At 45.6% G+C, this 25,944-nt stretch overlaps 1 protein-coding gene across 1 annotated transcript in view; it reads left to right on the top strand.

Annotated features, from left to right (window-relative positions):
- LOC149460633 (uncharacterized) overlaps positions 1-25,944 on the top strand; it is an 82,521-nt gene that overhangs the window by 23,372 nt on the left and 33,205 nt on the right. The window contains 1 exon segment of the mRNA XM_089679400.1: positions 17,140-18,188. Within this exon segment, the coding sequence (XP_089535526.1) occupies positions 17,140-18,188 (1,049 nt within the window).

Raw genomic sequence — 25,944 nt, 5'->3', positions numbered from 1 at the left:
TTTCATTGGGGTGCAGCCTATATACTAGAGATGGTCTGCACCTACATGGAAGGGGGTCTGCTGTGCTGGGGGAGGGGTTTATGGGAAGTCTGGAGGACTATATAAAGTAGGATTGAGGGGGGAGGGAGAATTCAATTATAACCGGGTAGAATGATCAGACAGGGTCAGTACTTATTGGGGGGTGGAATGGGGAAAGATGGGGGGAGGGCTATGGCAGATGATAAGAAGGTTCCCATGTTACAAACAACCAGTGGAATTGGTACCATTTGTATGAAAATAAAAAATACACAAAATCCATGTGAACAAGGTGTCAGAGAATGGACAAGGTGTCAGTGAATGAACGAGGTGTCAGAGAATGAACAAGGTGTCAGTGAATGAACGAGGTGTCAGAGAATGAACAAGGTGTCAGTGAATGAACGAGGTGTCAGTGAATGAAAGTGTTTGTTCCCCAATGCCAGAAGTCTGCCCAGCACAATAGGTGAGTTGGAAGGTTTGGTGCATGAAGAGAACTAGGATTGAATTGGTATTGCTGAATCTTGGCTTCATTCCTCACATGACTGGGCCATTCATATTCCTGGCTAGGTTCTCTTTCAGAGAGACGGGGGAAATAGGAAAGGTGGTGGAGTCTGTCTCTATGTGAGAAGTGATCTCAGAGCGAGTGTGAAAGAGGACCTAGTTGATGGAGAGTGTGATGAGGCTGAAGTATTATGGGTGGAAGTGCACATGGGGAGCGGTACTACAAAGGTCGACATTGGAGTTTGTTATAGGCCTCCCAGTGTTAACGAGGAGGTGGAGACTCAGCTCCTTGCACATATGGACATGTTTGAAAGGGCTGGGACAGTGATAATAATGGGGGATGGTAACAATCTGGAAACTGACTGGAGTAATGGTACTGCAGGAACAATTAAAGGGCAAAAATGTATAAACCTACTACAGGACAATTTTATGGTGCAGTTCATAGAGGCCCCAACTAGGAATGATGCTCTGCTGGACATGGTCATCTCCAACCATGCAGAGCTTATTATGAATGTCCATATAAAAGAACATCTGGGTAGCAGTGACCATAACATGATTTCATTTGTTGTTAGCTGTAAACAGCGAGAACATACGGGAAAAATAAATGCTCTAAAGAGCTAATTTTCCAAGGCTGAGAGCTGCTCTCCAAGACTTAGACTGGGAGGGAATATTGGCATCGATGAACACAACACAGAAATGGGAGTTCTTCCCAAAGACTGTATGTGACCACACTGCAAAATATACTCCCATGGGCAACAAGTATAAAAGGCTACAAATCCAACCTATGTGGCTTACGGCCAAAGTTACAAAAGCGATAGATAATAAGAAAAGAGCTTTTATTAAATATAACAATGAAGGAACGCGATCATCGTTTACACATTACAAAGAATAGAACAGAATATGCAAAAAGGAAATAAAGGCACAAAAACTGAAAACAAACGACAGAAAGATATCAGGACGACCCCAAAACATTCCTCCAATCTATGAATAGTAGAAAGGTCCGGTCCCAGCATGTAGGCCCTTTACAGAACCACCTAGAGGGGGTGACTGGGGACAAAGAGAAGGACAATGTATGAAATCCCTTCTTCAGCTCTGTGTATACAAAGGAGCATGGGGGGGCTCTTGTCCATAATGGGCATTGTAATGGAACCGTCCCAGTCTGCGCTGAGTACTTCTGTGAGAATACCGCTTCCCTATCCAAACACCGACAACAGACACCACAGATTTGAAGTAAGCCAGAAAGTAGGCTACTTTATTTGAACACAGATACAAGATATATACACTCAGGGGACAATCCCCCCTCCCTGCATAATGACACACGGCGGGGCAATCTACATTTAGTAACAAGAGACACACAGCTATTCAAACTTCACACTAGCAGACAGTCCCATCAGGAAGGAGGGCTGCTGCAGACACCCTCCACTAAGCCAATACATAAACACATACATCCCATAATAGTTTGCTCCCAAGCACAATAGAACAATGGGATGCAACCACATAACACCAAACAATCCACAACCCCCACCCCACCTATCTCCTAGACATGTGATAAATATTTTAGACCTATAATAATTTGTAATATTATTGTGAACTTCTGATAGGGGGTCTCAATTCCTGTAACTTATTTCCCATCTGTTGCATCACCTCAACACCCCCCTTAGATGTTTTCCTGTAGAGGTTTATGGCAGTACGGCCATCTGGCTGAATAATCCCTGGAGGCGTCATTTCTAACACCTCTTAGGTTGTGATGTCATAGATTGTCCTGCAGGAACTGAATTCACAGGAGGTACGCTTCCCTGGACATTGGCCTATCCTAAATTCCATCTGATGAACTACAGTTGGCCAATGTCTTTCACAAATCACAGAGCCCCCCATTGAACAGAAATAGCAAAATACTGGAACCTATTGAAGGGTGTGACTACCTGGAATGGAGGGGGGAGGGGTATAAAGTATGCCATTACTCACATTTCTGCATCTTTGCCCCTCTTGCCTCTTTGGAAGCCCAGTCATCAGGATGTCTGTGTAATGTATTATTCTATGTTTCTTTCCTGTAACATTCTTTCCTGTAGTCTCTTTGTATCGGTGACATTCTTTCCTGTAGTCTCTTTGTATTGGTGACATTCTTTCCTGTAGTCTCTTTGTATCGGTGACATTCTTTCCTGTAGTCTCTCTGTATCGGTGACATTCTTTCCTGTAGTCTCTTTGTATCGGTGACATTCTTTCCTGTAGTCTCTTTGTATCGGTGACATTCTTTCCTGTAGTCTCTTTGTATCGGTGACATTCTTTCCTGTAGTCTCTTTGTATCGGTGACATTCTTTCCTGTAGTCTCTTTGTATCGGTGACACTCTTTCCTGTAGTCTCTTTGTATCGGTGACATTCTTTCCTGTAGTCTCTTTGTATCGGTGACACTCTTTTCTGTAGTCTCTTTGTATCGGTGATATTCTTTCCTGTAGTCTCTATGTATCGGTAACGTTCTTTCCTGTAGTCTCTTTGTATCGGTGACATTCTTTCCTGTAGTCTCTTTGTATCGGTGACATTCTTTCCTGTAGTCTCTCTGTATCGGTGACGTTCCTTCCTGTAGTCTCTCTGTATCGGTAACATTCTTTCCTGTAGTCTCTCTGTATCGGTGACATTCTTTCCTGTAGTCTCTTTGTATCGGTGACATTCTTTCCTGTAGTCTCTTTGTATCGGTGACATTCTTTCCTGTAGTCGTCTTTGTATCGGTGACATTCTTTCCTGTAGTCTCTTTGTATCGGTGACATTCTTTCCTGTAGTCTCTTTGTATCGGTGACACTCTTTCCTGTAGTCTCTTTGTATCGGTGACACTCTTTCCTGTAGTCTCTTTGTATCGGTGACATTCTTTCCTGTAGTCTCTCTGTATCGGTGACATTCTTTCCTGTAGTCTCTTTGTATCGGTGACATTCTTTCCTGTAGTCTCTTTGTATCGGTGACATTCTTTCCTGTAGTCTCTTTGTATCGGTGACATTCTTTCCTGTAGTCTCTCTGTATCGGTGACGTTCCTTCCTGTAGTCTCTCTGTATCGGTAACATTCTTTCCTGTAGTCTCTTTGTATCGGTGACATTCTTTCCTGTAGTCTCTTTGTATCGGTGACATTCTTTCCTGTAGTCTCTTTGTATCGGTGACATTCTTTCCTGTAGTCTCTTTGTATCGGTGACATTCTTTCCTGTAGTCTCTTTGTATCGGTGACATTCTTTCCTGCAGTCTCTTTGTATCGGTGACACTCTTTCCTGTAGTCTCTTTGTATCGGTGATATTCTTTCCTGTAGTCTCTATGTATCGGTAACGTTCTTTCCTGTAGTCTCTTTGTATCGGTGACATTCTTTCCTGTAGTCTCTCTGTATCGGTGATGTTCTTTCCTGTAGTCTCTCTGTATCGGTAACATTCTTTCCTGTAGTCTCTCTGTATCGGTAACATTCTTTCCTGTAGTCTCTTTGTATCGGTGACATTCTTTCCTGTAGTCTCTTTGTATCGGTGACATTCTTTCCTGTAGTCTCTTTGTATCGGTAACATTCTTTCCTGTAGTCTCTCTGTATCGGTGACAGTCTTTCCTGTAGTCTCTTTGTATCGGTGACATTCTGTCCTGTAGTCTCTTTGTATCGGTAACATTCTTTCCTGTAGTCTCTCTGTATCGGTGACATTCCTTCCTGTAGTCTCTTTGTATCGTTGACATTCTTTCCTGTAGTCTCTTTGTATCGGTGACATTCTTTCCTGTAGTCTCTCTGTATCGGTGACATTCTTTCCTGTAGTCTCTTTGTATCAGTGACATTCTTTCCTGTAGTCTCTTTGTATCGGTGACATTCTTTCCTGTAGTCTCTTTGTATCGGTGACATTCCTTCCTGTAGTCTCTTTGTATCGGTGACATTCTTTCCTGTAGTCTCTCTGTATCGGTGACAGTCTTTCCTGTAGTCTCTTTGTATCGGTGACATTCTGTCCTATAGTCTCTTTGTATCGGTGACATTGTTTCCTGTAGTCTCTATGTATCTGTGACATTCCTTCCTGTAGTCTCTTTGTATCGGTGACATTCTTTCCTGTAGTCTCTTTGTATCGGTGACATTGTTTCCTGTAGTCTCTATGTATCTGTGACATTCCTTCCTGTAGTCTCTTTGTATCGGTGACATTCTTTCCTGTAGTCTCTTTGTATCGGTGACATTCTTTCCTGTAGTCTCTTTGTATCGGTGACATTCTTTCCTGTAGTCTCTTTGTATCGGTGACATTCTTTCCTGTAGTCTCTTTGTATCGGTGACATTCTTTCCTGTAGTCTCTTTGTATCGGTGACATTCCTTCCTGCAGTCTCTTTGTATCGGTAACATTCTTTCCTGTAGTCTCTTTGTATCGGTGACATTCTTTCCTGCAGTCTCTTTGTATCGGTGACATTCTTTCCTGTAGTCTCTTTGTATCGGTGACATTCTGTCCTGTAGTCTCTTTGTATCGGTAACATTCTTTCCTGTAGTCTCTCTGTATCGGTGACATTCCTTCCTGTAGTCTCTTTGTATCGGTGACATTCTTTCCTGTAGTCTCTCTGTATCGGTGACATTCTTTCCTGTAGTCTCTCTTTGTATCGGTGACATTCTTTCCTGTAGTCTCTTTGAATCGGTGACATTCTTTCCTGTAGTCTCTTTGTATCGGTGACATTCTTTCCTGTAGTCTCTCTGTATCGGTGACATTCTTTCCTGTAGTCTCTTTGTATCGGTGACATTCTTTCCTGTAGTCTCTTTGTATCGGTGACATTCTTTCCTGTAGTCTCTTTGTATCGGTGACATTCTTTCCTGTAGTCTCTCTGTATCGGTGACATTCTTTCCTGTAGTCTCTTTGTATCGGTGACATTCTTTCCTGTAGTCTCTTTGTATCGGTGACACTCTTTCCTGTAGTCTCTCTGTATCGGTGACATTCTTTCCTGTAGTCTCTTTGTATCGGTGACATTCTTTCCTGTAGTCTCTTTGTATCGGTGACATTCTTTCCTGTAGTCTCTTTGTATCGGTGACATTCTTTCCTGTAGTCTCTTTGTATTGGTAACATTCTGGATTTGCATTGTAATATTATTACTTTTACAGTTATACCGGCTACATTATATTTTGTTATATTCCATTCATAGCAAGCTTCTTTTCTGTGTAAATGAGATCTTTATTTTTTTCCCAGTTGTTATCCTTTGGTATAAACACTATTGGTAATATCTGGATGGGGATTGGCTGAATTCCTGTATAGACAAAAGGTTGTGATCACTGATTACATTTATAATCTGTATGGAACCAAGTGAATAAGTGCGGGAGCAACACCGCCGAAACAAATGGAGCCCCTTGGTGAGGAAGTCTGAACGTTTAGGTAAATGTTACTTCTTGTGTGGAATACAGAGAATTATTTACATCTTTCTTTGTTTTCGTGTCTATCTTCCATGTTGTGTGAGATACCTAGACTAGTAAGCTTTGTCCAATGTCATTGTTACCTTTTGTCTTTACTAACACTTTGATGAGATGATTATGAACAGTATAACTGACATAAAATTGTACTGAGAGTGAATGAGGAAACGTCCTAACTGCTGGGTGCAGCTATTGCAGCGGGGTGTGAGTGTGGCTGAAAGGGATCTGACTGGACTCTTGGAGGCAGGGAAATAAAACGTAGGATCTGTGCCAATCTGCCTAAAGCAGGTCCAGTTGACCCTCCAATGAGATTAGGTCAAGACGCTTCCCAATCTTTGTGATTGAAATGCACCTGTGGGCCTAAATCACACGGAATGATCTTGTTGTGTATGGATCTGTCCTCTGTAATCTACTAAGTGGATTGTAATCGTGTAGTTAGATCTGTGAACAACAGTTATATTGTAACTACTACACCTCATACTGCAAGTAGCTGGGCCTCCATTACCCGCCTGCTGGACTCCAAGCACTCACATTCTGATTATTCATGTTTGCTCTAATCCTTCTTGGGGTAATAGGAGCAATTTAGGAAATAATCTGTCAGAATACTTCAGAAAGGTCCTCGGGGGGGGATTGAACTATTGGCAAGTTCAGGAGATCCCCAGGCTGTTTGAAGGGCTATAGTCAGAACAGGGAAGCATTAAAAGTTTGTTCTGACAAGTAGTGAAAAGCAGCAACGGTGACGGGGGGGTACCTGTCACCCCAATCACTGGCCAGAGATTAGCTACCTCTGGGGGCAACCGCTTAACCCCCCTAGTGGTCTGATTATGTCACTATTTCTGTGCTCAAAGCGGTACATTATTTTCAATGGAAATATGTAGTTTTTTATTGTAGGCCTGTAATTTTTAGGAATAACTCACTGAAATCTGTCCGAGCAAGAGTCTAGTAAACATCCCGGGTATGATAAAATTTGAAACACAAAATCATAATTTAATAAATAATCATACAAAATAATAATATAATAATAAATGTAATTCAATAATGTAATCAAACCAAAAACACTGAAATTTGAAATATAGCGCCAAATTTGCACATCGCTGAGTTCAGTCGCAGAATCGTTTTCAGTGTCTGATGATGAATTTCCCCCACCAATCATTATCACTCAATTCTGCAAGTGGTTCTAATTTAAATAATAAATGTAAACCCCAGTGAATGATATCAATAGCAGATCAATATATTCCAAAGTCTACATCATCGCGCCTTAAGAATGTAGTCCTGGGAAATAGTTGATTGAATAGGAGCTGCTAATATACAATAGCCCAAAATATATCAAATTTGTGAAAGTAAATATATAACCACAATAATAGCGCTCACCACAAAACAATTGAAATTAATAAAAATAATACTAATAATAGTAATCCAACCACCAAATATAATAATGTGTGCAAAAACAATAAATATTGGATCCTAAATCCTAAGTCCATGAAATAAATTCCAATAAACTTCCTTCACCAGTGGATGATCCAGCGCTCAGCACCCCATCAAAGTGCAAACTCACCAGAGACTGGGGAACAACCAGCATATCTTTATATACTCAGCAGGTATGATAAACTCCGCAGCATATCATTTGTAATCAGCAGACGACCCCAATGAGCTCCATAGGTCACATGTGAACAAAGTAAAAAACACTCTCCATAGCGTAATACCGTGTCAGAAAATGTATTCCAACAGAATACCCCATAATAACCGCACTCACATTATGTCAGTACAGCAAAGCCTTGTATATTAAAATATTTCAGCCTGCAGCGCTTAGTACACCGCTTCCTACACACACAGTGGCGTCTCACCAGCCTTCAACAGATGACAAGGTTGTGGTCACATGGTCCGGCACGTGATAAGGCATGCATGATGACGTCACTGCTGGATCATGCCCTAATGCGTTTCGTCACACTACTTCAACCTGAGGATGTGATCAGCAGTGCATTAAGTGAGCTCTTAAAGAGCCGCCTCTGTTCTCATTGGTTCATTATATTGGCAACACCTTATAAGAAATCAAAACAAGATGACACATATCTCAAATGATTGGCTCAATAGAAAACCAATATCAAAGAGGAATCAAAACGATTCATCAGCGCCATCTTGTGTTTGATCAATAGAGGACAGCAAAATATGTTTGTATATCATTAACCCCTCGCCCTCCAGAGGATTTACCCCCCTTAATGACCACGCCTCTTTTTGTTACTTGGCGCTGCACTAATTCCACTGACAATTGCGCGGTCATGCAATGCTGCACCCAAACTAAATTTACGTCCTTTTTTTCACACAAATAGAGCTTTCTTTCGGTGGTATTTGATCACCTGTGCACTTTTTATTTTTTGTGCTATAAACAAAAGACCAAAAATTTTGAAGAAAAACAATATTTTTTACTTTCGGCTATAAAAAATATATAGTAAACTCAAAGTTAGTTATAAATTTAGGCAAAAATGTATTCTGCTCCATGTTTTTGGTAAAAAAAATCCCAATAAGTGTATATTGATTGCTTTGTGTGACAGTTATAGCGTCTACAAACTATGGGAGAGATAATGGAATTTACAGCTTTTACTTTCTGACTGCCCATCACATTTCTTGAGGTGCTAAAATACCAGAGGAGTACAAACACCCTCAAATGACCCCTTTATGGAAAGTAGACACCCCAAGGAATTTAAAAAGAGGCATGGTGAGTATTTTGCAGATCTCATTTTTTCTCACAAGGTTTTGAAATATAAAAAAAGAAAAGAAAAAATGTTTTTGGTTTTTTCTTCAATTTTCTACACTACCAGACGCTTCTCGGGGCTGCAGTTCCTCTGAGCTCCAAAAGGTGGTGATCTCACTTCTACCCAGTCAGGAAGTCTCTATAGAAGACAGGAAGTGATGTCAGGTATAGACAGGAAGTGATGTCAGGTACAGACAGGAAGTGACCTGGAATAAAGACAAAGTTCCATGTGGCACAAAGAAAAAGAGACATTGGTGGAAGTAGCAGCAGAGGAGGTAATAAGATGTTATTTCCTATTTACACACAGTAACCCCCCATCATATCCGTCCTCTTCCTTCAAAGTCACGTCTGTCCTCTTCCTCCATAGTCACGTCCATCCCCTTCCCCCATTGTCACGTCCGTTTTCTTCCCCCATAGTCACGTCCGTCCTCTTCCTCCATAGTCACGTCCGTCCTCTTCCTCCATAGTCACGTCCGTCCTCTTCCTCCATAGTCCCGTCCGTCCTCTTCCCCCATAGTCACGTCTGTCCTCTTCCTCCATAGTCACATCTGTCCTCTTCCTCCATAGTCATGTCTGTCCTCTTCCTCCATAGTCACGTCTGTCCTCTTCCTCCATAGTCACGTCTGTCCTCTTCCTCCATAGTCATGTCCGTCCTCTTCCTCCATAGTCATGGTGATGTCTTTTATCTGCAGCAGATGATGATACACACATATATAGTGTGGGAACCCAGATTAACCCCTTCAGGGGGAGGAGTTGATGATAATATATTTGCTCCCAAAGCTGGCCTACATGGTTCAGTTTTATCGTTCAGCCAGCAGGATGAGAGAAAAAAATATTATTATTATTATTATTATACAGGATTTATGGCGCCAACAGTTTGCTCAGCGCTTTACAATATAACGGGAGACAATACAGCAACAATACAGTTCAATACAAGAGGGATAGGAGGGCCCTGATCCTGGGAGCTTACAATCTAAGAGGGAGGGGCTAGTGGTACAAAAGGTAGTAACTGTGGGGGATGGAGTGGTTGGAAGAGTAGAAGATTCCATTATTAGCTGAGGGCAGGATAGGCTTCCCTAAAGAGAGAGGATTTCAGAGATCACCTAAAAGTGAGCAGAGTAGGCGATAGTCTGATAAATTGGGGTAGAGAGTTCCAGAGGATGGGAGAAGTCCTGGAGATGAGCATGGGAGGAGGAGACAAGGGAGCTAGAGAGCAGGAGGTCTTGTGAAGAGCAAAGAGTACGGTTTGGGTGATATTTAGAGACAAGATCGGTGATGTAATTTGGGGCGGAGTTATAAATGGCTTTATATGTTATTGTTTTGAATTTTATCCGTTGGGCAAGGGGAAGCCAGTGGAGGGATTGGCAGAGAGCGGTGGAGGACACTGAGTGGAGGCCAGTGGAGGGATTGGCAGAGAAGGGTGGAGGACACTGAGTGGAGGCCAGTGGAGGGATTGGCAGAGAGGGGTGGAGGACACTGAGTGGAGGCCAGTGGAGGGATTGGCAGAGAGGGGTGGAGGACACTGAATAGAGGCCAGTGGAGTGATTGGCATAGAGGGGTGGAGGACACTAAATGGAGGCCAGTGGAGGGATTGGCAGAGAGGGGTGGAGGACACTGAGTGGAGGCCAGTGGAGGGATTGGCAGAGAGGGGTGGAGGACATTGAATGGAGGCCAGTGGAGGGATTGGCAGAGAGTGGTGGAGGTCAGTGGAGGGATTGGCAGAGAGGGGTGGAGGACACTGAGTGGAGGCCAGTGGAAGGATTGGCAGAGAGGGGTGGAGGACATTGAATGGAGACCAGTGGAGGGATTGGCAGAGAAGGGTGGAGGTCAGTGGAGGGATTGGCAGAGAGGGGTGGAGGACGCTGAGTGGAGGCCAGTGGAGGGATTGGCAGAGAGGGGTGGAGGACACTGAGTGGAGGCCAGTGGAGGGATTGGCAGAGAGGGGTGGAGGACACTGAATGGAGGCCAGTGGAGGGATTGGCAGAGAGGGGTGGCAGATACAGAACGGTTAGTAAGGTGGATGAGTCTGGCAGCAGCATTCATGATAGACTGAAGAGGGGATAGCCTGCGATGAGGTCGGCCAATGAGGAGGGAGTTACAATAGTCAAAGCGAGATAAAACAAGGGAGTGAATAAGTTGCTTAGTGGTTTCTGAGGTTAGGAACGGGCGTATCTTGGAGATGTTGTGGAGGTGAAGTCTACAAGATTTGGACAGTTATTGGATTTGGGGGTGAAAGGACAGATTGGAGTCTAGGATTACACCTAGTACCCTGGCATGAGGGGAGGGACTGATGGTTGTGTTATTGATCTTGATGGAGAAGTCAGGGGAGGGGGCACAGGCTGGGGGGAATACTAAGAGCTCAGTTTTTGAAAGATTGAGTTTGAGGAAGTGGAGTGACATCCATGCCGATATGTCACTTAGTAGGTAAGTAATATGAGAGAGGAGACTGAAGGGGTGAGGTGAGGAGGAGACTGAAGGGGTGAGGTGAGGAGGAGACTGAAGGGGTGAGGTGAGGAGGAGACTGAAGGGGTGAGGTGAAGAGGAGAAAGATAGATTTGTGTGTCATCAGCATAGAGATGGTACTTGAAGCCGTGGGAGTTTATCAAGTGACCAAGGGAGGAGGTGTAGATGGAGAAGAGAAGGTGTCCAAGGACAGAACCCTGAGGGACCCCTACAGAAAGAGGGAGTGAAGAGGAGGAGGCAGCATTATAGGTTACACTGAAGGAGCGCTGCGATAGGTAGGAGAACAAGGAGAGAGCAGAGTCTCGGAGGCCAAAAGAGTGGATTTTTTTTTTGAGGAGGAGATGGTCAACAATATCAAAAGCAGCAGAGAGGTCAAGTAGTAAGAGTATGGAGTAGTGGCCATTGGTTGGGATGAGTACGGAGTAGTGGCCATTGGTTGGGATGAGTACGGAGTAGTGGCCATTGGTTGGGATGAGAATGGAGTAGTGGCCATTGGTTGGGATGAGAATGGAGTAGTGGCCATTGGTTGGGATTAGTATGGAGTAGTGGTCATTGGTTGGGATGAGTATGGAGTAGTGGCCATTGGTTTAAGCAGTTAGTAGATCATTAGTGAGGTTTAGTAGGGCAGTTTCAGTGGAGTGTAGCAAGCGAAAGCCAGACTGTAAAGGGTCAAGAAGGTTGTTGTCGCTGAGGTAGGAGCTCAGGCGATTGTAGACTAAGAGTTTACAGGTAAATGGCAGCAGGGAGATGGGTCTTAAGTTGTTCAGGTTGGTGGGGTCCAGGGAGGGCTTTTTAAGTTTGGGAGTGATGTGCGCATGCTTTAGAGGGGAGGGGAAGGCACCATTAGAGAGGGAAAGATTGAAGATGTGAGTGAGGGAGCATAGGATGGAAGAGGGTGACCGTAGTAGTTGTGAGGGGGCAGGTTGTTAGACGGGCGTCTGAGAAAACCTTAGTGACCTCTTCGGTAGTAGCGAGGTCAGAAGAGGAAAGTGTTGAGGGAGGTTTAGTATAAGGAATGCTAAGTGGGATGGATGTCTGTGCAGTGGAGATGCCGCTATGAATTGCGTCAATCTTGTTTTTGAAATGATTTGCAATCTCATGAGCAGTGAGTGAGGTACTGGGTGGAGGTGGAGAAAGTAGAGAGTTAAAAGTAGAGAAGAGACGACAAGGACTGGATGACAAGGTATTAATAAGGGTGACAAAGTCGTCTTGTTTGGCAGCATGGAGGGAGGAATTGTATGTGAAGAAAGCAGATTTATATCTGTGAATGCTTGTTGAGATTTGGTTTTACGCCACAATCGCTCCAGCGCACGACTATGTCGTTTAAGATGTCTGGTGTGGTCAGTCTGCCACGGATGTAATGGTCGGAGCCTGATGCTTCGTGTTGTTAGAGGAGCAAGTGAGTCCAGTGTGGATGACAGTGAACTGTTGTAGACAGCAGTGGCCAGGTCAGGGCAGGACAGGGGAGAGATTCTGTCATAGAGTCGGTCAGTTGCAGAGTGGAAAGGAGCCGGGTTCAAGTTGTGAAGGTTTCTGCAGGTAATTGTTGGCTGCTTGGAGGGATAGGTGTTTGAAGATGAGGAGACTGTGAAGGTGATGAGATTGTGATCAGAGAGAGGAAAGGGGGTGTTTGTGAGGTTGTAGGGAGTGCAAAGATGGGAGAAAACAAGGTCTAATGTATTCCCATCAGAGTGAGTGGAGGATGGTATACATTGTGCTAATGCAAAAGATGAGGTTATGTTGAAGAGTTGGGATGTAGCCGGGTTGTTGACATTAATAGGAATGGTAAAATCTCTGATGATAATAGTGGGTAGTTCAGAGAGAAAGTAGGGTAGCAAGGCAGAGAAATCATCAAGAAAGCGGGACACGGGTCCAGGAGGCCGATAGATCACTGCAATCCTCAGAGAGATCGGAGAGAACAGCCAAATGCAGTGAGTCTCAAAAGAAGAGAAGGATAGAGATGGAGGGTTAGGGAGGACTTGAAAGGTGCTCAGTGGGGATAGAAGCAAACCAACTCCACCACCTTTCTGACCACTGGGTCTGGGTGAGTGGGTCCAGAGGAGGCCTCCATAGGGAAGTGCTGCGGGGGAAGCAGAATCTGCTGCTTGGAGTCAGGTTTCTGTAATTGCTAGTAGGTTAAGGGAGCGGGAGACAAAAAGGTCATGGAAGGAAATAGAAGCGATTTCCCCAACTACACATTGGAGGTGGATGGGGGAATCCTCCCTGCGGCACTCTTGTATTCTGACAATGGGGGGACTCCTCCGCTCTCAGAATACACGGCTGAGCCGTGAAGCTATTGGCTGCAGCCGCTGGGGGAGTTGCTTTTATCCGGCAGTGGCCACACATGGATGGAAATGTGAGCGATCCCTGCTGAACCAGCTGAATTTCCATGGATCTATGGTCACCTTCAGTGACTTCCTCCCCTCCCCCTCATCTCCTTCATGATGGAAGTTATGCTGAGATCATCTCCCATTGGCTGAGCAATATTCTCATTTGTCTCTCAGCTCCTTCTTGCTATTCCTCGTCCTGCCTGTTGTTTCCTTGGATTGATTTTCTGTGTAGTGACCCCGGCTTGGTCTCTTGGATGCGCTCGTCTGTTGCTTGCCCTGACCTTTCTCCTGATTCCTGGATCTCCTCCTCATCTCTCCTCCATATCCTCTTACACAGCTTTTCTCCACACCTGCAGTGACCCTGGGGGGAGGAAACTTGGCACCAGCATGCCGCCAAATCCATCCGCACCATTGGGGGCTCTGGAGACAATTGTCTGCTATTTACACTCCGTTCCTCCGCACGTCACCTGATCACATGACAGCTTACTTCCACAGATTCCGGACAGATTTCTGGATGGTAAAAATCAAAGTTCACTCTTCAGTTTAGGAGAGGTAGGATGCACCCAGGAACTAGGATTTGGTTTGCATAGGAGCCTCATATAGAGGACCCCTCAAATCTCCCCATCCAAATGTCCCTCATCCAGAGTCTGTATGTCCTATGACATCACACTGACCTCACAGCTCCTCCTCCCAATGTCCCTCCATCCAGAGTCAGAGAATCCTATGACATCACACTGACCTCACAGCTCCTCCTCCCAATGTCCCTCCATCCAGAGTCAGAGAATCTTATGACATCACACTGACCTCCAAGCTCCTCCCCCCAATGTCCCTCCATCCAGAGTCAGAGAATCCTATGACATCACAGTGACCTCACAGCTCCTCCCCCAATGTCCCTCCATCTGACTTTTTTCTGATGCTCTTAGGATGTGGGGCCCCTTGGTATCCTCACATGTAAAGTGGGACTGTTGGTCCTGCGTTGTATGTAATGACATCAGAATGCTGCAACAAGCCTATACCCTGCGTAGTGTGGGGGTCCTGTGGGGGGAAATTATACCTCAGCCTGAAGTGGGGCTTTAATAAAATGGAGACCTGAATGGAGAGGTGAGGAGGATTCTGGGAATATCATTTGATGTGACTCTTTGTGTTCAGATGTAGAGTTTTCCTCCTGTGAAGTCTGGAGATCATATGACATCACATTGCCTCCACCTCCCTCCCTGATAGAAGAGAGAAAGAAGAAGAAGATTCTAGAAGTCACCAGAGAGATCACTGAGCTGCTGACAGGAGAGGTGAGCGGTGCCGGGAATTCTGGGACATTCTCCAGTAACAGACAAGGGATGTGTCTGGATGGTGACTGTATCATTGTGTGTGTCAGGTTCCTATAAGGTGTCAGGGTGTCACTGTCTATTTCTCCATGGAGGAGTGGGAGTATTTAGAAGGACACAAGGATCTCTACAAGGACGTCATGATGGACAATCAGCCGCCCCTCACATCACCGGGTAAGAGGAGACTTTATTGTAAAGGAGAGAGCAGTACGGAGGATCCACCTAGATCCCCCATCATCTGATAAACACATAGAAACAATGGATTCAGTCAGTGTGTGTGTTTCCTACAGATGGATCCAGTCATGGGAACCCACCAGAGAGATGTCCCCGTCCTCTGTATTCCCGGGATTCCACACAGGAAGGTCACACCATCCCTCACTATTACAAGGTTGGTGGGGTGGAGCATCTAGAACATGGACTCATGGAGACAATGTGTGGATGTTTATGTGACCTTATATTATACAGATGATATTTTCTCTCATTTCCTTGATTTAGAGTGGAGATCCAATCAATATAGAATTTGAGGTGAAAGCAGAAGAAGAAGAGGCGTATGTGAGGGATGATCAGCAGTCTATGGAGGAGGATGGAATAACGGGGACATTTATAGAGGAGGACACTCCTACAGAGATCAGCACAGGTGGGTCATGAACACTAAATCCATTCCTCCACCCATACTGCTCACTGATTGGTCCAGAGTAGGGCGGGGACTGAGTGATATCAGCCTGTAATCCCCTGGTCACTTTCCTGAGCTGTGTTCCCCGTCCTGTATTCCTGGATTTCTCTCGGATAATCTTCCTTCTCTGTGCTGCAGACACAATTTATGTATCTAGACTGGATTTATGGAGGTTCTGGGGTTCAGCTGGCAGAAATATGTTGATGTTCACAATAGGTGTTGATTGACCTGGGACATGTATATTGGGTCTTCTACCCCTTATCCTGGGGCTAACAGGATCTCTGACAGAACAATTCTCCCAGGGTTCCTTGCTCTGTGGTCTGCTGGCTGTGCCGGGTGGAGGGATATGTCTGTAGTGTCTCAGACCCAAGTCACTGAGTGCAGTCTCAGGAGATGGGAGGCAGCGGTGTGGGATCTCTGCAACTTGTCTACAGTAAACATTTAATCTTCCACTGATTACTGAATACAAATATTATGAGTCCTGACCCTTATACTGTATAATTTATATTGTACATTACATACTCCTGACCCCTGCACTATATACTCTGTGTTGTACATTACATACTCCTGACCCCTGCACTATATACTCTATGTTGTACATTACATCCTCCTGACCCCTGCACTATATACTCCATGTTGTACATTACATACTCCTGACCCCTGCACTATATACTCTATATTATACATTACATACTCCTGACCCCTGCACTATATACTCTATGTTGTACATTACATACTCCTGGCCCCTGCACTATATACTCCATGTTGTACATTACATACTCCTGTCCCCTGCACTATATACTCTATGTTGTACATTACATAGTCCTGACTTCTGTTCTCCCCCCTCCCCCCCACTGCTATATGTACACATAATATGGATTCTCTTTTGTTCCCCCCATTTCCTCCCAGCTGGACATTTTATATCGGATGATGTGATTGGAGCACAGACTTTTACATGGTGATAATAATGTGATAACATCCTCCAACTTTGGACCCTTAAACAGAAAGTGATAATGAGGGAGGAGTCAATACCCCAATGATGGTGGTCTTCAGGATCAGTCCAGTCTTCATCTTGGTTGTTCTCCCCCCATCCTCACTCTCTGACCTCTGGTGGGGCTCAGCCCCGCTGTTCTTCATGACTAAATCATGGAGTAAATAAGGAAGTGCAGTACTTCTTGTGTTGGGAAGATGGCGATGAGTGATAGAGGGGGTGGGGACCCTCGTCCTATAATCCCCTCATCACTGTCCCTCCTATAAAAGACAGTTCTGGTTGTTTCCTCACTCTCTGACTAAGGTCCATGAATAAAGAAATGACCTGGTAGGAGATCAGAGGAGCCATTTCCTAGTTCCCTTGAGGGTGGAATTGTAAGCTCCTCAGAGACCAAGCTGCCTGATGTGGGTGGAGTCCTGGTTTGGGGGAACCAATCAGCTCCTGTCTAGTAATCCTCTTTGTCTTTGTATTTTAGTCCATGGCCGGGAGATGAGGAAAACCTCCGAGGATTGTCTCACTTTGTCTCCAGACTGGAAAGTAGAAGATGAGGACATCACACAGTATAGTCCAGGAGAAAACCCGGCTCCCTCCAATGTCCATCCGGCACCACCCAGTGTAGATGGACCATCGGATTCCTCGTATCCTGAGGAACCTCAGACTGTGCGGGACCGGGCCGGCCTTCCAACAGAGAAGAGGTTCTTCTGTACTGAGTGCGGGAAAGGTTTCCATTTTAAATCCCATCTAAATATTCATAAAAGATCTCACACGGGGGAAAAACCATATTCCTGTTCTGAGTGCGGGAAATGTTTTTCACATAAGTGCAATCTTGACACACATCAGAGATCTCACACGGGGGAGAAGCCGTATTCCTGTCCTGAGTGCGGGAAATGTTTTTCACATAAGTGCAATCTTGATACACATCAGAGATCTCACACAGGGGAGAAGCCGTATTCCTGCCCTGACTGTGGGAGATGTTTTTCACAAAAGTCCAGTCTTAACAATCATCAGAGATCTCACACAGGAGTAAAGCCATATTCCTGTTCAGAGTGTGGGAAATGTTTTTCACATATTTCCGGCCTTTACAGACATCAGAGATCTCACACAGGGGAGAAGCCATATTCCTGTCCAGAGTGTGGGAAATGTTTCTCAGACAAGTCCTATCTTTACACACATCAGAGTTTGCACACAGGGGAGAAACCGTATTCCTGTTCTGAGTGCGGGAAATGTTTTTCAGTGAAGTCCACTCTTTACAGACATGAGAGATCTCACACGGGGGAGAAACCGTATTCCTGTTCTGAGTGCGGGAAATGTTTTGCACGGAAGTCCCATCTTTACACACATCAGAGATTGCACACGGGGGAGAAGCCTTATTCCTGTCCTGAGTGCGGGAAACGTTTTGCATGGAAGTCCCATTTTTACACACAGAGATTGCACACGGGGGAGAAGCCATATTCTTGTCCTGAGTGCGGGAAATGTTTTGCACGAAAAACAGATCTTGTCAAACATGAAAGGTCTCACACAGGTGAGAAGCCGTATTCCTGTTCTGAGTGTGGGAAATGTTATTTGGAGATGTCCAGTCTTTACACACATCAGAGATCTCACACAGGGGAGAAGCCATATTCCTGTCATGAGTGTGGGAAATGTTTTTCAGGGAAGTCCAATCTTTATAAACATCAGAGATCTCACACGGGGAAGAAGCCATATTCCTGTCCTGAGTGCGGGAAATGTTTTTCACAGAAGTCCTATCTTTCCATACATCAGAGATCTCACATGGGGGAGAAGCCGTATTCCTGTCCTGAGTGTGGGAAATGTTTTTCAGTGAAATTGCGTCTTTCCAGACATCAGAGATCTCACACGAGGAGAAGCCACTTTCCTGTCCTGAGTGAGGGAAATGTTCCTCACTGAAGTCCTGTCTTCCTGTACATCAGGGGTCCCACACAACCCTGGAGGTGTATTAGTGCCTTGAGTGCGGGAAATGTCTTCTAGATGAATGTTGCTGGACATCCCAGCTCTCATGTGGGGAAGAAGCACACCCTGATATACACCTCAGATATACTCCATGGCTGATCTTCATCATGGAAGAAACAGTCCATAAGGAGATCAGAGGTCCCCAAAGACATGGATGAAGTGTGGGACCGGGTCGGCCATTGATGGCAGGAGAAGAATAAAAATGGAGTCCTGCCCTGTGATTCAGGCATCACCAGCAAGGCTCCCACTTTCCATTCATCACACATCTGCATCAGAGGCTGGTCATCAGCTCTGAGGAAAGGGATTTGTCCCCGAAACGCGTCAACCATTTGACCGCACTGACAGTGAGGACACCTTACCTGCCGTTGTGGCCATCCATGCTTTTTAGATACATGCTTCGTCTGGAAGTGTTTTTATCTTGTAGTCCTTACAATAAACCTTGGATAATGCGCTAGGTGTTGCACCTCCTGTTTTCTCTTTATCCTGCCCTGTGATTGGCTGAGTACATTTGTGGTGGGAGATTTCACAAACACTGGAGGTCTATTATTAATACTTTGTGGACAAATGTTCCAAGCACTCATTAGGCCCACAGTTGGAGGTGAGGACAATACTTGCATGGTGGGGGATCACTGAAGAGGTGGGTGGTAATAAAATGGCCCAATTCTAGAAGAGTGTCTGATGGTGTACACATGGAAGCAATGGAATTGTGTGTATACCGGGAATGAAGGCGTGATTGGTGAATGCACATATTGGGACTTTCCCGTGTCTTTCTCCATACATGTTTCTTGTATGTTTCCCGTGATACAAATGTCTGTGTATATGATCGGCACATGATGGTCTGTCTATGATAAACGTTTCATTGATCTGATCATTTCCATGGTGATTGTGGACACATTGTGATTGGTTGATGGGGGATGGAAAGCACAGAGAGCAGGAAGTAGAGCGCCATCCTTTCTACCTTTCTCTATTCCTAGTTCAGATTTGTAGCAGAAATCCCCAACATGTAGCAATACACGGACAATTGATATCAGACAATGAGGCCGAGGAAGGCCAATCATGAAGCTGGGGGTGGTGCAGCATAGACTGGAACAGGGTCCTCCAGGAGTGCAGCTCACACTGCGGGCAGAACTCCTCCTACTGGGACATTCAGGCTTCACACAGCTACAGCTGCACTCCCGGGACTGCCACGCCTGGACTGTATATGGGGCGGGTGTGGAGGGATGAGGAGCAGGGATTGGCTAATGGAAAGTGGGAGCATCTCTGAGTTACCGATGGATATACAGTATATGGAGATCAAGGAGAGTTCATCTTCTGCCGGCTATAGATGGGGCCCTTCAACAGTTGGAGTATAGGGGATGATCATGACTGGGTCAAATCTGCAGAGAAGATGGAGTAATGGGATCTCCTTGGATGAAGTGGGGGAGGTGTCTGCTAGTAGTGTCCACGTGTGAGAAAGAGAGGAGGTGGGAGAGGGTAGAGGTGTCTGCTAGTAGTGTCCACGTGTGAGAAAGAGAGGAGGTGGGGGAGGGTAGAGGTGTCTGCTAGCTGTGTCCACGTGTGAGAAGTAGAGCGGAAGTGGGGGAGGGTAAAGGTGTCTGCTAGCGGTGTCCACTTGTGAGAAGTAGAGGGAAAGTGGGGGAGGGTGAAGGTGTCTGCTAGCAGTGTCCACTTGTGGGAAGTAGAGTGGGGGAGGGTAGAGGTGTCTGCTAGTGGTGTCAACAAGTGAGAAGTAGAGGGGAAGTGGGGGAGGGTAGAGGTGTCTGCTAGCAGTGTCCACGTGTGAGAAGTAGAGTGGAGGTGGGGGAGGGTAGAGGTGTCTGCTAGCAGTGTCCACGTGTGAGAAGTAGAGTGGAGGTGGGGGAGGGTAGAGGTGTCTGCCAGCTGTGTTCATGTGTGAGAAGTAGAGCGGAAGTGGGGGAGGGTAGAGGTGTCTGCTAGTGGTGTCCACGTGTGAGAAGTAGAGCGGGGGTGGGGGAGGGTAAAGGTGTCTGCTAGTGGTGTCCACGTGTGAGAAGTAGAGCGGAAGTGGGGGAGGGTAAAGGTGTCTGCTAGCGGTGTCCACGTGTGAGAAGTAGAGCGGAAGTGGGGGAGGGTAAAGGTGTCTGCTAGCAGTGTCCAAATGTAAGGCACAGAGTGAAGGTTGTACAATCGCCCTCCACCAATCGTGACTGAAGATAAAACTGAGGTGCAGGAAAGGGGGGTGAACAGGCTCTGGATCAGATAGGATGATGTGAAGAATGCACAGCGGGCTGCAGTGGAAACCACTGATTGTGGTCAGTATGGATGTCCCTGTGTCTCTGGCCACTGGTGATGAATGTGGTTCTAGGTACCTGCCACTGGAAGGTGCGGTGTCACTGAAGTGCTTGCTGCTTACGTAGAATGGTCACTGGAAGATGTGGTGTCACTGAACTGATTGCTGCTTACGTAGGATGGTCACTGGAAGATGTGGTGTCACTGAACTGATTGCTGCTTACGTAGGATGGTGACTGGAAGATGTGGTGTCACTGAACTGCTGGCTGCTTACATAGGATGGTCACTGGAAGGTGCGGTGTTCCTGAACTGCTTGCTATTTACGTAGGATGGTCACTGGAAGGTGCGGTGTTCCTGAACTGCTTGCTATTTACGTAGGACGGTCACTGGAAGGTGCGGTGTCCCTGAACTGCTTGCTATTTACGTAGGACGGTCACTGGAAGGTGCGGTGTCACTGAACTGCTGGCTGCTTACATAGGACAGTCACTGGAAGGCTGGATGTAGAACTCCCGTGTTGCCGTTTCTCTCCACAGAAACTAGCAGAAGGGCAGCACACAACTGAACTCTCCAGAGCCCCCAGGACAAGACCCCGAGACCACCAATTACAGTAAGTTTATAAACTCTCCAAGGATCCCCTGTTGCTTTGGCTCTCAAGCCAGTTGTAGTCTCTGGGCCGATTCATTCTTCTGTAAGGGTTGGTTGAGGGACTACATGTCCCAGGATCCTCTGCTTTCAGGGTCAGTAAGAGTGGTCTCCCTCTAGAGCAGGGGTGTCAAACTGGTGGCCCTCCAGCTATTGCAAAACTACAAGTTCCATCATGCCTCTGCCTTTGGGAGTCATGCTTGTAACTGCCAATCTTGCAATGCCTCATGGGACGTGTAGTTTGGCAATAGCCGCCAGTTTGACACCTGTGCTCTAGAGGCAGAAATGTGATGCAATGATCTATCCATGAACATAAGGGGAAATGAAACAACCTGTTGTGTACTCTGTAATGTCTCCTCTCCTCCATCTCTTAGTAGCCTGCACCTGGCTACACACTCCCCCCACTAAGAATCTTTGGTCCCCAAATGGGACAGGGTCTTTTCTCTTTTCCATCCAAACAAGTGAGGTGGATGGGGGAATCCCCCCTTCCAGGACATTGTATTCTGAATATTCATCTGCCTGTTAGCACTGTGGAGGTCGGGGGGATTGAAGGATAGAAGACTTCAACTAAAAAGGAAGTCATCAGCACAAGGGGCATTCCATATTGACAGTAAGTACTGTCTGTTGTGCAGTTTTTTGAAGAAATGTGTGACTAACCTTAGGCTTTAACCGCTTCAGTGCCGCCCTATATCAGAAATACAGCTACAGGGCGGTACGGCTGTGCAAAATCATTTATATATATATACAGTCAGGTCCATAAATATTGGGACATGGACACAATTCTAACATTTTTGGCTCTATACACCACCACAATGGATTTGAAATGAAACAAACAAGATGTGCTTTAACTGCAGACTGTCAGCTTTAATTTGAGGGTATTTTCATCCAAATCAGGTGAACGGTGTAGGAATTACAACAGTCTGCATATGTGCCTCCCACTTGATAAGGAACCAAAAGTAATGGGACAATTGGCTTCTCAGCTGTTCCATGGCCAGGTGTGTGTTATTCCCTCATTATCCCAATTACAATGAGCAGATAAAAGGTCCAGAGTTTATTTCAAGTGTGCTATTTGCATTTGGAATCTGTTGCTGTCAACTCTCAAGATGAGATCCAAAGAGCTGTCACTATCAGTGAAGCCATCATTAGGCTGAAAAAACAAAACAAACCCATCAGAGAGATAGCAAAAACATTAGGTGTGGCCAAAACAACTGTTTGGAACATTCTTAAAAAGAAAGAACGCACCGGTGAGCTCAGCAACACCAAAAGACCCGGAAGACCACGGAAAACAACTGTGGTGGATGACTGAAGAATTCTTTCCCTGGTGAAGAAAACACCCTTCACAACAGTTGGCCAGATCAAGAACACTCTCCAGGAGGTAGGTGTATGTGTGTCAAAGTCACCAATCAAGAGAAGACTTCACCAGAGTGAATACAGAGGGTTCACCACAAGATGGAAACCATTGGTGAGCCTCAAAAACAGGAAGGCCAGATTAGAGTTTGCCAAACGACATCTAAAAAAGCCTTCACAGTTCTGGAACAACATCCTATGGACAGATGAGACCGACATCAACTTGTACCAGAGTGATGGGAAGAGAAGAGTATGGAGAAGGAACTGCTCATGGTCCTCAGCATACCACCTCATCAGTGATCATGGTGGTGGTAGTGTCATGGCGTGGGCATGTATGGCTGCCAATGGAACTGCTTCTCTTGTATTTATTGATGATGTGACGGCTGACAAAAGCAGCCGGATGAATTGTGAAGTGTTTCGGGAATATTATCTGCTCATATTCAGCCAGATGCTTCACAACTCATTGGACGCTTCACAGTGCAGATGGACAATGACCCAAAGCAGACTGCAAAAGACACCAAAGAGTTTTTTAAGGGAAAAAAGTGGAATGTTATGCAATGGCCAAGTCAATCACCTGACCTGAATCTGATTGAGCATTTCACTTGCTGAAGACAAAACTGAAGGGAAAATGCCCCAAGAACAAGCAGGAACTGAAGACAGTTGCAGTAGAGGCCTGGCAGAGCATCACCAGGGATGACACCCAGCGTCTGGTGATGTCTATGCGTTCCACACTTCAGGCTGTCATTGACTGCAAAGGATTTGCAACCAAGTATTAAAAAGTGAAAGTTTGATTTATGATTATTATTCTGTCCCATTACTTTTGGTCCCTTATCAAGTGGGAGGCACATATGCAAACTGTTGTAATTCCTACACCGTTCACCTGATTTGGATGTAAATACCCTCAAATTAAAGCTGACAGTCTGCAGTTAAAGCACATCTTGTTTGTTTCATTTCAAATCCATTGTGGTGGTGTATAGAACCAAAAATGTTAGAATCGTGTCGATGTCCCAATATTTATGGACCTGACTGTATATGTGTGTGAATTTGCAGTTCCGGGTAGGGGGTGTGCATGTGTGCCCTACCTACACTGCCATTCTTCTCAACCACTGGGTCCCAGCCGGTGATTCTTTGTTAGCACCCGGTGATTGCTGAGTATTACTGATGGGGGAGAGACCTGTGTATAAACAACACAGATCTCTCCCCTGTCAACTCCTGCACACTGCTTTATATGGCTCTGCATAGGAGACCAATACAAAGCAGTGTACTTACAGTGACGCACACACAGTTAAGCCTTTTGATGGCCCCTCATGTTACCCCTTCCTGCCCAGTGCCATTAGTACAGTGTCAGTGCTTTTTATTAGCACTGATCACTGTATTGGTGTCACTGGAGATGTCAGTGACACCAAGTCAGCTTCACCAAAGTCAGAATGCCAGCCGCAGTCCCACTATAGTACTCTGATCACCTCCATTACCTCACTTATTCCCTTGATGGTAAATATAATAAGTGATCACAACCTTTTGTCTATACATGAATTGAGCCAATCCCCATCCGGCTATTACCAATAATATTTATACCAAATGATAACAACTGTACAACAAATAAAGATCTGATTGGTTTACACAGAAAAGAAGCTTGCTATGAATGGAATATAACAAAATATAAAGGATATGATACACACAAACAATGATGTCACAGTCTAACATACAGTATATTACCAGTACATAGAGAGGACTACAGGACAGACACATAGAATCATGGAGGTACAATCCACAGACATCCTGGGGTCCTGACACCTGGGCTCCAAGAGGGGCCACAAGGAGAGCAATGGCTTACTTTTATACCCCCCATTCCAGGTAAAGGCACAATCTTCAATACATTCCAGTATTTGCCATTTCTGTTCAATGGGGGGCTCTGTGACTTGTGAAAGATATAGGCCATTTGTAACTCCTCAGATGGAATGTATGATAGGCCAATGTCCAGCTGATCTTACCTCCTCTGAATTCAGTTCCCGCTGGAAGATGGATGACAATCGCTGATCATTCCTCCTCTGAATTCAGTTCCCGCAGGAAGATGGATGACAATCGCTGATCATACCTCCTCTGAATTCAGTTCCTGCAGGAAGATGGATGACAATCGCTGATCATACCTCCTCTGAATTCAGTTCCTGCAGGAAGATGGATGACAATCGCTGATCATACCTCCTCTGAATTCAGTTCCTGCAGGAAGATGGATGACAATCGCTGATCATTCCTCCTCTGAATTCAGTTCCTGCAGGAAAACGGATGACAATCGCTGATCATTCCTCCTCTGAATTCAGTTCCTGCAGGAAAACGGATGACAGTCGCTGATCATTCCTCCTCTGAATTCAGTTCCTGCAGGAAGATGGATGACTGTCGCTGATCGTACCTCCTCTGAATTCAGTTCCTGCAGGAAGATGGATGACATTCGCTGAGCGTACCTCCTCTGAATTCAGTTCCTGAAGGAAGATGGATGCAATCGCTGATCATACCTCCTCTGAATTCAGTTCCTGCAGGAAGATGGATGACAATCGCTGATCATACCTCCTCTGAATTCAGTTCCTGCAGGAAGATGGATGACAATCGCTGATCATACCTCCTCTGAATTCAGTTCCTGCAGGAAGATGGATGACAATCGCTGATCATTCCTCCTCTGAATTCAGTTCCTGCAGGAAAACGGATGACAGTCGCTGATCATTCCTCCTCTGAATTCAGTTCCTGCAGGAAAACGGATGACAGTCGCTGATCATTCCTCCTCTGAATTCAGTTCCTGCAGGAAGATGGATGACTGTCGCTGATCGTACCTCCTCTGAATTCAGTTCCTGCAGGAAGATGGATGACATTCGCTGAGCGTACCTCCTCTGAATTCAGTTCCTGAAGGAAGATGGATGCAATCGCTGATCATACCTCCTCTGAAATCAGTTCCTGCGGGAAGATGGATGGCAATCGCTGATCATACCTCCTCTGAATTCATTTCCCGCAGGAAGATGGATGACAATCGCTGATCATACCTCCTCTAAATTCAGTTCCCGCAGAAGGATGGATGACAGTCGCTGATCGTACCTCCTCTGAATTCAGTTCCCGCAGGAAGATGGATGACGGTAGCTGATCATACCTCCTCTGAATTCAGTTCCCGCAGGAAGATGGATGACAGTCGCTGATCGTACCGCCTCTGAATTCAGTTCCCGCAGGAAGATGGATGACAGTCGCTGATCGTACCTCCTCTGAATTCAGTTCCCGCAGGAAGATGGATGACAGTCGCTGATCGTACCTCCTCTGAATTCAGTTCCCGCAGGAAGAT

This window comes from Staurois parvus, unplaced genomic scaffold, assembly GCF_062004578.1.
Source record: "Staurois parvus isolate SC_StPar_1 unplaced genomic scaffold, SC_StPar_1.0 ptg000223l, whole genome shotgun sequence".
Classification (NCBI taxonomy): domain Eukaryota; kingdom Metazoa; phylum Chordata; class Amphibia; order Anura; family Ranidae; genus Staurois; species Staurois parvus.
This window is presented reverse-complemented; position numbering and strand designations above follow the sequence as displayed.